Below are 15,000 nucleotides of genomic sequence, written 5' to 3'. Positions count from 1 at the left end.
TCTTCTCCGGGCATTAATAAACCTGTAACCAAGAAAGTAGACCAAATCATTATTCCTTAAAAACAGAAAGTGGGGGCGGTGGGAGGTGGACGAAGAAGAGAAGATGGATCACGGTGAGAGCAAAGCTCCGTCTGGGCAAAATGGTTCTCTCCATCGCTCTCGGTGCAGCTTCACATGCTGCAAAACCTGTAACCCCCAGTGACCTCTGAGTACACAGGCTCAGGGTTTCTGAGTTGATTTATGTTTGCCTGTTTTACCACAGTTGGACACTTCCATTTCATCTTTTCATAGGGGAATTAGCAGAGTTTTCAGGAAACAATACTGGCTACCATTCTTTTCAACTGCAAGAGGGGAAATTTGGTGTTGTGAGAGAGATGGTCATAAGGGCATCTGTTCCCTCTCCTAATTAGTGACATTTCAATCTTCTGTTCTCTGACTTCTTTTTTACAGTTTTTATCAAAACCTTCCCTACCTCTTGCAAACCTAATTCTATTTTAATGCCCACTATTAAGATAATGAACCAGGATGGCAGCACACCATCAAATGAAAAAATGTCTGGAGTTTATCACCACTAACTTACACTGCTGGGGACTTCAGAGAAATTCATTCCTGGTAGAGAATTCTTAGGGTGGCTTTGTGTATGTGTGTGTGTGTGTGTGTGTGTGTGTGTGTGTGCGCGCGCGCGCGTGCACACACGCACACACGCATGCGCGCACTCCTCATGCCAAGTCTGAGGTCAAGGCAAGGTCATGGCTATACAGTAATTGAACTTAAACACTGCTTTCTCCAGCTACTCCTGAACATGTATAATAAAAAATCTTGAAGACACTTAAGTGTCTTAATAAGATTTCTTTTTACAATTTTTGTAGCCCCTAAAAAAGTGGCTAGTCACTGAAAATTTTAACAATTTTTGTAGCCCCTAAAAAAGTGGCTAGTCACTGAAAGCTTTAACATAGTCCAACACTATGCTCATGAAATTTCTCTCTTAAGAGGTTTTTGCACCCTGTAATACTAAGCATTTCACATCAAATACATAAAATGAATCGGACATATTCGATTCTGAAATAGTACATTGCTTTTAGTTCTCAACTCAGATTTGAGTATATCAAACATGTGTGCGTACTCAGTTGCTAAGTCATGTCCAACTCTTTGAGGCCTCATGGACTGTAGCCCACCCAGGCTCCTCTATCCATGGGATTTCCAGGCAAGAATACTGAAGTGGGTTGTCATTTCCTTCTCCAGGGGATCTTCCTGACCCAAGGACTGAATGCACGTCTCCTGTATTGCAGGCAGATTCTTTACCACTGAGCTACCTGGGAAGTTCATATCCAACATGAGTACCACATAAAAAAATACAATGAAGATTTTAATACTGTACTGTTAATAATTAAAGGACCCACAGTCTAGGGACTTCCCTGGCAGTCCAGTGGTTAAGACTCTGCACTTCCAATGCAGGGGATGTGAGTTTGATTCCTGGTTGGGGAACCAAGAGCCCACATGGTATGTTGTGCTGCAACAAACTTAGGACCTCCATTCCAGCATGAATCCTAATTGGTAAGTCTGCCAACTTCAGGAAGGAAAACAGTTCCTGAAATACAAGCCATTAAACAGACAGGCTTCCTTTGTGGCTCAGCTGGTAAATAATCCACCTGCAATGTGGGAGACCTGGGTTCGATCCCTGGGTTGGGAAGATCCCCTGGAGAAGGAAAAGGCTACCCAACTCCAGTATTCTGGCCTGGAGAATTCCATGAACTGTATAGTCCACGGGGTCCCAAAGAGTTGGACACAACCGAGCAACTTTCACTTTTCACTTTCACTTTCAAACAGGCAGGCATAGGTTTTTTAAATTAAAAAATGCATACTTCATGACATTTTAAGATTCTAAACTTTCTTATATCCTTATGTTCTTTATCTTAGAAGTAATTAAAATAACGAATGAAACTGGAATCTAACTAAAAAGATATTGGTTAGTGTTAACTCTTATTGACAACATATATTAAATTGGTTCTCATATATGAAGTCTCCAAACTTCTAATAAAAATATTTAAAACACAGATCTACAACAAATTGTGTTGCAAATCAGGTTATCATTATCTTGTATAAACCATGAAAATTGGAATCATGTGAGCAGAAGGTTAGATTAATTCTCCATTCTCATTATAAGCACAGGTGTAGCACAAACACCATGTGAAATAACCAATTAAAATGAAAAAAAAAATCTGCTTTTTCATTAGCTGTCTTCACTGCATGACCAATCAGAAAATTATTTAATATTAATATTCTGCATATACCAAGAGTAATTTTCATAGTAACTAACATAGGTAAGAGAGCAAAAATGCCTCTTTATCTATGGTATTATTCAAAATCTGCATTCTCTTAAAAGGAACTCTGATAACTTTTTTCAAGTTCTTTTATAAACATAATATTTTATGGATATATATTACTTATCTAAAAATAAGGAGAGTCTTTTTTAACAGATGAGAAGCCAAGGCTCCGAGAAATTAAGTGACTTATTTGAGGTTACATGTAACCCAAGAGATGTTAATAATTTGGCAAACGGTAGCAAGCATACCCCTCTCACCACCACAATGTCCTGACCAGAGCATGGCCACTACTGTGCCACCCATCTAGAATATTCTGGACTAGATATCTAAACATGAGCTGATTTTGAGCCAGTCACCACTGGCGACAACCTCACTGTTGAGTCCAGGAATAAGAATGACAACATTTTGGAGACTTTGGGATTTTGATGACTGTACTACTTGTGTATAAAGACCAAAAAAAAAAGCTATGCCTAAGAAGACTCAGCAAATTGGGTTATCTATATTCCAAAGCTTGCCTCCTTCAAACTCATACATTCAGATTTCCAAAGACCAGTTCATGATAACCATCTGAGGTCTGAATCCATGACAGTTAACCCATGGGGCCGGAAAAGCCACCTATCAGGTTTGATCATCACCTAGCTTGGTCACTAACACGAATCCCCTCTCTCTGATATCCCTACCAGGTTGATGGGTAGCCTCTGCTAGACTTTTTTTTTTTTTTTATTCAAGTATAGTTGGTTTACAATGTTGCATTAATTTCTGCTGCACAGAAAAGTGACTCGGTTATACACATATACCCATTCTGTTTCATATTCTTTTCCATTTATGGTTTATCACAGGATATTGAAAATGGTTCCCTGAGCTACACAGTAGGACCTTGTTGGTTATCTATTCTATATATGCTAGTTTACATATGCTAACCCCAGACTCCCAGTTCATCCCTTTCCCACTTCCCCACCCCCACCCCTTTCCTTGGCAACCACAAATCTGTTCTCTGGGTGCTAGACTATTTCTAATACAGCACTGGTCACCTTAACCGAGAGCCCACTTCCTCTACAGACACAATAACTGTTAGAAGGTTCTGTCTTACCTGATCTAAAATCCTTTCACCAGGACAACTTCTTGGGGGTAATTTAAACAATTCTAATCTCACTTCTTCAGATAGCCTTTCAAACATTAGAACTATAGCCACTGTGTCCCATAGGTCTCCCCTCTTCTCCCTAGGTTAAACATCCGTGATTCCTAACAAGTTCCTTCCAGAATGTGAGTTCTAGGATTTTGAGTCCACTCACCCCTTGGGCCACTCTCTGCTCAAAATGCTGAGTCTCTCTGCATGCCTCTGCGAGCAACACTAAATGCAGCGACTTCAGGCCTGCTCAGGTCCCCATGGAGAGAGCAAACATCTCACCCCAGCCTCTTAGTTAGGGCCCCCAGGTACAGGATGCTAGTTGCTTCTCTTTGGGTGGCAATAACCATTTGTTGTTATTCACAACACAGATGTGGGCTACCTAAAGGATATGTAGGTATATAGGTGGGAATCCTTTCATTAACTAAAAATTTTAAAACCTTGAGAACCTAAGGACACAGCATTTTATCCAAACTTCTTGACCACATTAGTAGGTATACTTGGAAGTCCTCACTTTTGTAAACTTTAATTAAAAACAATATTTGTTTCAATATGATGGACATTATCAGTACATGTAGGACATAGTAAACTCTCAGAATGCTACTGAATTATAATTCCTATACTTATATGAAATACATAGTATTATCTGGGGTCATGGTAGACATCTGAAAATAACTGAATAAATAGCAAAATATTTTATTTTTAACAACAATACCACCTTTTCAATTCTAAAACCATTCCAACATTAGACTCTATTCAGTGTATTTTATGATTTTCCTTGAATGTCTTATATGTACTCTCTTTGGAATTAGCTATATACAGCAAGGTCATGTGTTTAGATGGCTTGTGTTGAATTCAGATAAGAAAACATTTTCCTTCTGGGCAAAGTAATAAAATGACATACTTGCTCCTCCCACTATAAGTCAAACAGAGGTCAGTTCCCCCATCCCTGTATCTGTTTAAATAAACTGGTCCAGCTGTTTGTTTCCAAAATGCCCTTTGACCTTGTGTCTCATCCTCCCTGCTTTTGTGACAGAATGCTTTACTTTCCATTGTGGAATATTCTAAATTATCAAGAATCTTCTAAACACTAAGAACCAAAAAAAGATCTTTGGGTTTTATGTAAACTCACATGAACATATTCCCTTCTAAAACACTGTCATTTTAAGAAACATTAGTAAAATAGTTATTTTAAACTCATATGTATGAATACATAAATACATATTAGAGCTTGAACATAAGAAAAAACAATGTTTTTGAAGAGAAATGAAGAGGATGACAAAAATTCCAATCTGAATGTACAATAAAAAATACATTCTTCAATACCCATAAAATAGTTTAAGATGAAATATATCCATGAAATACACACAATCTTTGGAATTTTCCATATTGATAAGGTGATTTTTAAAAAGCTTATTTGTTTAAAGATGTAAAAGAAACTTTTAGAATTTTATATTGATGTCCAGGCATTACAGTCCTTAAAACACAGATATATAATGTCAGGAATACAATAACAGGACAGTTTGCTTTTCTTACTCATTAAAATAGTTTCACACCTTGGCTCAATAGAAAGATGCTCAAATTTGCCACAGATTGGGCATTTTACAAAGTAATCCTTTTAGTTAAGTATTCTTTAAGGTTGAGAAACATCCTGTTTGCATTTCCACATTTCATTCCAAACATCAAGGTATATGTTTTTAAAAACCCCGTTTCGCTTTGAAAACAGTCTTCTTTTGTGAAGTACTAAGAACTGGACACCTTGTAGGTGGTTGAAAACTGAATTAGAGAAAGAATTCTTAAATTTCCTTTTTTCATGGAATCATGGATTAGAATTTCCTCCTGTGACCAAATGGTCTCCTTTCTCAAAACAAGAAGTTTTACAAAGGAAAGGAAGATAATGGATTGGCTTTAGAGCTTTATTCCATGTCAAAATAAACAGAGGTGTATTTCTTTTTACCTAGTTATTTGTTTAGAACTCAAGTCCTATTAAGGGGCCAGTAGGAAGTTGAAAGGGGAGCAAAAGTCTTAAATATCTGAGACATGGGATCATCTAAAAACTGAGTTTTACCATCTGCATTTTTTAAAAAATAGGAATCAGACAAGGAGAATGGAAGATGAACCCTGAGTTATGCTAAAAAGAAATACAGGAAGTTTTGCTCTATTCTTTCTTGTCTCTGCCCTTAGATGTTTGTTTATTATTGGACTTTTTCTCCCCGCTTCTGTTAATTCCACCTATCTCCTTTATTCTTCATCTTTGGATACGTGAATAGTTTTCCGAGCCAGATCTGGTAGCACCGCGTTCTAAAGTTGACCTTTGTCCATTGGTTTATCCTCCACTCCCTGACCAGGTTCCTTTCCACAAAACTGGATTCTTAAATGTAGTCTTCTCTTGGTGCGAACCGGAGGGGTGGCCAGATCATAGTGGACATCCTTTAGGCCCAAACACCAGGTTTATTTGCCCAGTTCCACAGGCAATTTTCCTACATGGCTTCGCCCTATTCCTATACTCTTACACCTTTGGTCCTCCACAATACTGACAAAAGGAAGGAAAAACTACTTGCTTACTCTCAAAAATATAATTTTCACCTTTACTCAATTCTACTCCCCCGTGCTTACCACCCTACTTATTCACTGATGATTAAGGGAGACTGTCTTTTGTTATTTTAGCATGCCACAGCTTATTCATGGAAATCAAAATAAAATTCTCACAAAATACTGTGGTTTCTAAACAACGACATGACTCTCAGTCATCTCCAAAGAGCTTCTTGCCAATCAGGTATAAGCGACTAGCCAGCAGAAAGGTAGGTATCCATTTAAGTATGGAGAAATGCCATTCTATAATACGTACCCTTCTTTGTTCAAGAAACTAAAATTATTAACTATTAAGAAAAAATTTCATTAAATAACAGGATATGTTAGTAAAAATGCCTTCTATACCTATACTATCCATTAAAGAAAGTATTAATTATATCATCTTGATTAATATTTAGGTATACTTAAGAATACTTACATATATATTTAATAATAAAAATTAATGCCATGCCTTCTTAAGTACTGGTGATTTCTTCATGAACTGTTCTTTATTCAATTAAACGTGAACAACATGCAAGTATAATATTTAATTGCTATATAATTCATTTTACTTATATTCATTGCTATAAATATTTTTAAGGGCAGAATTAAGTCTTGTAAAATAGCTTCTAATATAAGTTACCATCTTGGAAAGTAGTTGCTGAATTCCAGAATTTTGTTCTTTCTTTTTCCATGAATTTTCTTATGAAGCATTTCTTTCAACTTTATCAGAGTCATTTAAAGAAAACTACATATACGACTCTTTTTTTTTTTTAAGTCAGCATTTCCTAATAACTTTAAAGCCTGTTTTATAAACAAACCTTTCAGGGAATGAATTCCAGCTATCTCCCACATAACACTCTGTTCTTTTAAACAAGAATTTCACTTCAAAATCTTTTGTTGGAATTCTCTATTTTAGATTTACATTTACTTATTAGATTTAATGATCCGTAACTGGCAGGCTTTAGGGTCCAAGCCTTCCACACTCCCTTTCTTTGTGAAGTAAAATTTCATGAAACATGATTTTTAGACGCTCAAAAAAGTTGACTCAATCTCAAGTCAAACCTTATGAAATCATGTTTTTGGCACTGTCTTCCAGTTTCTCAACCTCCTCCAGGATCCGACAGTTCCAGGACTGCAATACATCATCTGTGTGTCTGGGGTTGGGGGAGGTGAATGAACAGGAGGCAAGAAGGAAGCACGTGTTTTGCTCTCCTTCTACTCTAGAAACATAGTATTGGAATTTGTTCAAATCACAATAAGCCCATCCATCAGAGGTCTGAAAAGGTTCCCCTTCTCTAGAAGTGATAGGTGTATTTGTCAAACTACTCTTAAAAAAAGCTGAAACTAAGAAAGTTGAGAAAGTTAATCACATATAAAATTTTCTTCCAAGCAACTAGTGAAAAAAAGAAGTCGCTAATTAGTTGAAAATTGTAATGCAAAGTAAAAACAAAATCCAAGCATCATTTTGGACTTTATAAGTTGAAATAGCTTGCAAATACATCATCACTTGGTTATATATTACAGAAAGTTTTCCTTGAAAGCAAATTGGAAAATGATTTTCTTCACTCTAAAAAAAAAAGCAGCAGCTCAGTTTGCTAAATCCTTTAATCTGAACTGAATTCAAAGCAAGGGTGGCTCCCTTAGGGGGGGATCTCTATTTCCTTTGCTGTCTTCTAGATCACTAAAACCTTAGGCTCCAAACCCAGTGGAATGAATTATAGGGATGTATCACTAGACTTAGCATAAGAAATATCCAGTAGTTATACATACTGTAAGTATCCATATAAAGCATAAGGAACAAAATAGCATTTATAAAATATTTACTTACAAGTGACAGACAAGTTACCAAATTTGATTTTGTTTAACCTAATAAATATTTTAAAAGTGGTTAACTTAGAGTATGTGAAATTAGAGTGATTATTAGCACAATGTATAAACAATAGGATAATCTAGGATAATACAGCAAAACCTCTTTTACTAACAAAAACCTAAATTAGGTACAATAATATCTTTAAATAACAAATGTGTCTCTTTAAGCTGAATCATATAAATTCTCATTTTCCCATATTCACAAAAGTCAATAAAATTGCATCTTACTAAACATCCCTTAATTACAGAATAAGTACACAGTTATTTAAACAAGTCTTAATGTTCTGTCAATTTCCATTATAAGTAGGATAACCAGATAATTTATCATCTATGCTGGGACACTTTTAAGACTAAAGGGACATTAGGGACTTCCTTGGTGGTCTAGTGGTTAAGAATCTGCCTTCCAATGCAGGGGACATGGGTTTGATCCCTGGTTTGGGACCTAAGATCCCACATGACTCAAGGCAAACCAAATCAGAGCATCACACCTACTAAGTCCACATGCTCTAGAGCCCACACACCACAAAGAAGATCCAGCACAGCCCCCCCCCCCCAAAAAAAAAAGGAGTAAAGAAAAGTTACTGATAATTATGCTGGGCACCAGGCATAAACTGTGAATGTCCCAAGGAATCAGGGTGTATGTGTTACCCTAGTAATCAAATATTCACTTTTTTCCCAAAATAGAATTTCCCCTGAATGACTGGAACTGAAACTCTTTTGTGTTAAGTGACCAGCCAAGCATGCATAAGGTATTCTAGAATCCTAGTGCCAATCTGGAGAATCTTTCGGCTCTTTCCTTTCTCTAGAATCTCTCCTTTATTTGCCTCCACACTCCAAGCCTTCACTAATTAAATTTCCCTTAGCATGAGTCTCCACTCATGCTAAGGGAAGGTATATCAAAATTTAGCTTGATTTCTTTTTTCACCTCGTTACAGATTAGGTTTTACCTGAATGGAGGCCTACTGTCTATTCCTTAGAATGCTCACTGTAACTTCTGTTTCAATTAGTAACGTTTGAAACCTAAGCTTTATGTACTGTATATCAATATGTAACCTGTAGGTCCTTATATGTAAATAGATCCACTTGAAAAGGCAAAAGCTCTCAATTGAGGGACATGACAAAATCTTTCAAATGAGGACAATAAAGCCAACAAAATGACCTCCTCATGGAACTTGTCAAATCTTTGAAAAATGCTTATGGTCATCAAAGTCACACTGGGGAAAGTTCAGAGAATGTACATTTCACTTCTGAGCTGCCATCCTTTCCTTTGAACACCACTGCTCCTAATTATCACAGTCAAAATACTGGCCAAGGGCAGGAAGAGTGAGAACAGTGTCCAGTGGAAAGCATATGACAACTGAGTAGGAAAACTGCCACTTGCTGGTTCTGAGATTATAGCAGTATTTAGGTGATGGAACTGTGATGATCAAATGGGTGAATGTTTATGGAAGTTTGCTGAGGATACTGTCATTATGATTCTCAAAAGTATCTAATGGTACAAAAGCTTACAAACAAATTCTTAGGCCAGCAAAAGATGGAAACAACCCAAATGTCCATCAATGAATGAACTAATAAAGAAAATGTGGTATATCCATACGATGAAATATTATTCAGTCATAAACAGGAATAAAGTATGGCATATGCTTCAAAGTAAATTAAACTTGAAAATATAATGCTAAGTGAAGGAAACCAGTCATAAAAGACCAGAGATATCATGATCACATTTATATGAACTGTCCAGAATAGGCAACCCATGGGTAGAGGAGTCTGGTGGTCTACAGTCCATGGGGTCGTAAGACTCAGACACAATTTAGTGACTAAATCACCATAGAGACAGAAAGTAGATCTGTGACAGAGTTGGGGATGGAAGTATGGAGGGTGAGGGGTAGAGGGTTTCTTTTTGAGGTGATGAAATTGTTCTCAAATGGACTCTGAGGATGATTGCACATATCTGTGACTATACTTAAAACCACTGAACCACTTTAAACGAGTAAATTGCATAGTTTGTGAATTATATCTCAATAAAGCTCTTAAAAATACATAATGGGACTTCCTTCATGGCTCAGGGGTAAAGAATCCTTCTGCCAATGCAGGGGACACTGGTTCAATCCCTGATCTGGGAAGATCCTACATGCCACAGGACAGCTGGGCCCTGTGCCACAACTACTGAACCTATGTGCTGCAACTCCTGAAGCCCATGTACCTAGAGTCCACGCTCTGCAGTAAGAGAAGTTACCACAGTGAGAAGGCTGCAATACAAAACTAAGGAGTATTCTCTGCTGGCTGCAATAGAGAAAGGCTGTGCACAGTAACGAAGACCCAACACAGCCAAAAAAAAAAAAAAATCAACTAATTAAAAAGAAAAATACATAATGGTGGACTGCAGGAGACACTGAAGCAGGAGTCAGCCCCCTCCCCGCCTCTAATTAAGAATGTAACATCGCAAGGCCCTGAGCCTCATCTGTCAAAGGATGCTACAATCCCATCCAGACTTGGACTCTGTGGTTCTGTTGCAGTGTTTCTAAAATTTTAATCCATGCTCCCTTTGATAAACTTCAAAAATCTCCTATCTCTTTGTTAACTTACTATTTCAGGAGAAATAGCATGACAAAAATCAAGTTAATTCTTAAGATGCTTTTTTATACTACATTCACTCAGAATGATTCTGATCTGTCTTTTCTAGCCACTCCCTCCAGCCACTACTTGGCCTTGAGGATGGGAATCCTAGCCATAACCCATCGCACTGTCCATTCTGTACACAATCCTGCCAGGTGACCAGCCGTGGGGGCTGAGACCCGACATCTTTGGATCCACACAATTCTTTCCATTAGCTTTACAATATTTCCTCCTCCCTACCCTTTCCAAGTACGTATGAATTCTGACTCAAACTAGAGATCAAATACAGTCAACCGTAGCAGATGTTCTAGTGATACAGGCCAGCAAAACCCTTCAACTAGACAACAACCCTCAAAACTATTCATTTACATTCAAATCAGCATCCTAAAGTAGAACATACTGGAAACTTAAAGATATTTGTTTTTAATCATGGTGCATTTAATTCCATCCTTTGGCAATATATTATTCTTGAAAAATAGTGACCAAATCAATAGAATGCCAGACATCTCCCATGACAGGAAGTACATTTTTGAGCTAAGTTACATTTGGAATCCAAGACCAATAATTCCCATGGGCCTGAAAGAGTTAATGTATTTGCAAAAGGAAGTACTTTTTTCCTTCTTTGGTGACAGGATCTAATTTTACGAGGCATTAGGTCCTTCAGCCACACTGGTTAAGAGGGTAAAAGGGAAAAGGAGTTCTCAAAGATGGGAACCGATTAAGGTATTTTTGCTTATTTGTTATTGTTCAGGTGTCTAGAGCCCAACAGAGTTCATTATTTCCCACATTAATGGGTCAGGTTTAAAGACCTCATAAGAATGGACATAAAATCAGGAGGAAAATACCCAAAGACCATGAGGGCATGGAGTGTGACAGTCCTGTACTTGCCAAAGTTACAAACATCCATGCTGTTGGCGTGTTTTTGTTAGATTTTTTTTTTATATTCTCTTGCCCCTTAAAAATTAAAGAAAGAAAGAAAGAAAAAAAAACCACCCTAAGTGTCTACACAAAGTGTAGTGTCTACTGCAGGCATTTGCCCATCAGAACCATGCAGATCCAAGACCACATTTGCCCTCAGAAGCACGTCCGTCCCAGCACCCCTGCCTCCTCTCCATTTTTGAGAAAACTGTCTTATTTAACAAGAAGGCAACATTTGCCCCATTTTTTACTGTTTCAGACTGCCTCTTTAACCACTCAGAAATGCTGTCTGTTTCATGTAGGTGCAGCCTGAAGCCAGAGGGTGATGTAAGCGCAAGGGGAGAGGGGGTCTTCTCTGTGGGCACAGCTCCGGGGCCCAGTGCTCAATGGTTAATCACCCAACACCAGCCCCGGCAACTGTTGACACAAAATAGGTGGAGATCAGGTCTGTGCAAGCAGAAAATACCAGAAAGGCAAACTATATGTAAACACACTTAAGACAGATTTGACAAGAATAGACCTCAACCTGACTTGCTAGGAAACTCCTCAGGCTGGGAGCTTCAGTTCCTCTACTGAGGAGGCTTCCCCTGACAAAGTTTCCTTTGAGAAGAGAAAGAGTAACATTTTCAAAACTAAAAAGTTCACAGAAGTCAGCGGAGACATGTGTCCCCTTGATTCACACAGTGTGAGTTTCGAATCTGCTCCTACATGCAGGATTTATGTAATGTAATACAGTTCTTGCAAGTACTTCTGGACCAGAGCCAAACGAGAGAAAGAGAGAGAGGGAGAGAAAGAGAGAGAGAGAGGGAGTGAGGGAGAGAGGGAGGAAAAACCAGCATGTGCAAACAACCACAATCCAAAAAGTTATTTCTCTTGACCTATAAAACTCATGCAAAGAAGCAAATGGATAATGCTTAAACAGTCTTTTAATCTTATCTAACTGACACCTGACAACCCATTACTTATAGATTATTAATGCACCCACTAAAAAGTTTGTCATGTACAAAATCACTAGAGAAAAAAGATTGAATGCCTGAGGAAAAAACAAATTTTACTGTACAATAACTTCAGAAATTCCAAGCCTATTATCTGTCATGCCCTTCACAGACTCAGAGCGCACTGCTAAAAACAACTGATTTATCTTTATTATGGACCCAAAAGTGACAGCACGCATGTTTTCCACGTCTTGCGATAATGTTTAATTTCATCTCGTTTTTATTTTAAGGGCTAGATTTGCTTATTTAAGATGAAGAAAAGTAACAACTTTTTAATGAATAATCCTTTTCGTCTGTTTATCAAAGGCCCTGTTGTGTGGGTTTTTTCTTTTTTTTTTTTCACTTCTAATGTAAAACGGGAATAAAAATCAGTTTCAGAACATTCACCTTGCTTCCGTTCACTTTTTTACACTATCTAGAATATTAGGGCTGGAAGAGGCTTAGAGTCCCACCGATTCCTCAGCCCTACCCATCCATTTAAGGCAGAGGAAGCTGTTGCCCAGGGAGACAAAGGGAGTTGATCAAGGACATGCATCTAATTGGTGAGGAGTGGGGACAGCAGATGACATGTTTGGATTCCAAATGTTCTTTCCCCTGCATATTCCCTTCCCTGATTCCCTCTATGTAAATGCTATGTTGTCATGAGGCTTTCATGGGAATTTGTCCCTTGTCTGTGAGTTGCTCAGTCGTGTCTGACTTTTTGCGACCCCAGGGACTGTAACCTGCCAGGCTCCTCTATCCATGGAATTCTCCAGGCAAGAACACTGGAGGGGTTGCCATTTCCTCCTACCGGGCATCTTCCTGACCCAGGGATCAAATCCAAGTCTTCTGCATTGCAGGCAGACTCTTTATCCTCTGAGCCACCCTTAGACCTGTGGGTGCTGGAACTTTTCTCCTTGACCAGGGTGCCTCTCAGCCCATTTCCCACACTCTCTGCAAGGGAGTCAGCTCTGAGAACAGTGCTTGATGGTTAATGACCCAGTGGTTAATCACCCTCTGCTGGCTGGGTGACACCCCGGGAGTTCCTGCTTAACTAGGACTTGCACCAAGCCCTACTGACCTCCAAACCATGTTCAAGGTCAAGCACCAAGCCACTGGTTTCACTGCCTTGAAAGGGATGTCGAGGAACACTGGGTTCATGATGGAATCAGTCTCCCAGCTCACTCTTCTCTGTGCCTTGCTTGAACCCCAACCCCAAGTGGTCCCGAAAGCATCCTCAGGTCAATACCAACTCTAAGCTCCAGACGTCACACTCTTGTCCTGAAAAGCTGAGACTGGCTTTGAATGTTAGCTGGAGGAGAAAAAGCAGATACACAAAACAGTGTTTGGACTTTCTAATCCATCTTCCCACAATCCACCCCTTCCTGTTTCTCTTCTCACCTAGACTCAGGGTCCTAGTCTGGTGGAGGGGGCAGGGTTTTTCCACATGGTGCAGTGGGCCAATACCTACCCTTTCGTGAGGAGTTTCCATTTTTCCTAGTATTAGCCATCTGACTGAACACAGCGAGGGAAACCTCTGAGTAAATTAAGGAAAAAAACCTATAACAAAGTATATTTCACAGACTGCAGAGTCATTTTCAAAGAGGCTTGTTTGCTGGAAATTTTTTAAAATCTGCAGACAAAAGCAGCATCTCCGTTGAACTCCTAAGACTCTCTGACATGACAATACCTGAAGGTTTCAAATTCACAGCTCTTTTCCCTGCGAGCTATTTGCTCAGCTTTCCTAAATAATACCCTGCCTGCCTGGCGCCTTGCCAGCTCTGTCTGAGGCAATATACAAGCTATACATTTTTTGACTGATTTCAATATTTTCTCATGGGCAACTAGACAGTATTTTATCTAGTGAGTATTACTGATTGCTCTAATCTAAGCCCAGAGTAAGCTCCTGTAAAGGTAATATTATTAGAATTGACACTCAAGGTGAAAAGCATAGCAATTAACTATGGCTTGGAGAACAACAACCCATTCCAAGAGATGCTGGAGAGCTGTTCTATTTGTGTTTCCTTCTCTTCCTCCTTCTTTTAAAAATACTGCACCTGTTACTCCATTGATCAGTTAGGAAGTCTACCTTAAATGTAGGTTACACTTGAATTCTCAAGGGAAGAAGTTAGGCCACCTGCTTAATAAAATTACCTCTTACGTGTGAAGTGGTTCCATCCCTAGGTGATTCCTAGGCAAGGAAAATCACTGTATACTCTGCACTCTCATTTTGTAGTGAATAGGAGACAAATGACCCAGCACTCCTTGCTTGGTGCTCTCTTTTTTCTTTTTACATCTGTTTTCCTTGCTTTTGTGTCATGCCTCTGTTTAGTTTTATTGACAAAACAATCTGTGCCTAATGTTTAAACAACATCTGTAAAATGTATTATTAAATTATGTTGGAAGAAAAAGCAGAGCAATTCTATGAAACCTTGTGACCCCCTATTGATTTTTAGATCTCAGAAGTTGAAAGGATAATTTGTGAATGTTTTAACATTTACATCTACACAGGTACCTGTATTTATAGAATCTTTGATTACTTCTAAAAGTATTTGCTACATTATTACCATAATTCAGAAAGAAACTTGACCTTTTACAG

General features: G+C 38.5%; 1 protein-coding gene across 4 annotated transcripts in view; it reads right to left on the bottom strand.

Moving 5' to 3' along the window:
* The window catches only part of MEIS1 (Meis homeobox 1), a 143,939-nt gene that overhangs the window by 4,858 nt on the left and 124,081 nt on the right, over nucleotides 1–15,000 (bottom strand). For all 4 annotated transcript variants that reach the window (XM_010863334.1, XM_010863331.1, XM_010863333.1 and 1 more), the window contains one exon: nucleotides 1–22. This exon is cut by the window's left edge and continues 37 nt beyond it. In XM_010863334.1, coding sequence (XP_010861636.1) covers nucleotides 1–22 — 22 coding nt within the window. The remainder of the gene's footprint in view (nucleotides 23–15,000) is intronic.

The sequence above is a fragment of the Bison bison genome, unplaced genomic scaffold (genome assembly GCF_000754665.1).
Source record: "Bison bison bison isolate TAMUID 2011002044 unplaced genomic scaffold, Bison_UMD1.0 scf7180017864489, whole genome shotgun sequence".
Lineage (NCBI taxonomy): Eukaryota > Metazoa > Chordata > Mammalia > Artiodactyla > Bovidae > Bison > Bison bison.
This window is presented reverse-complemented; position numbering and strand designations above follow the sequence as displayed.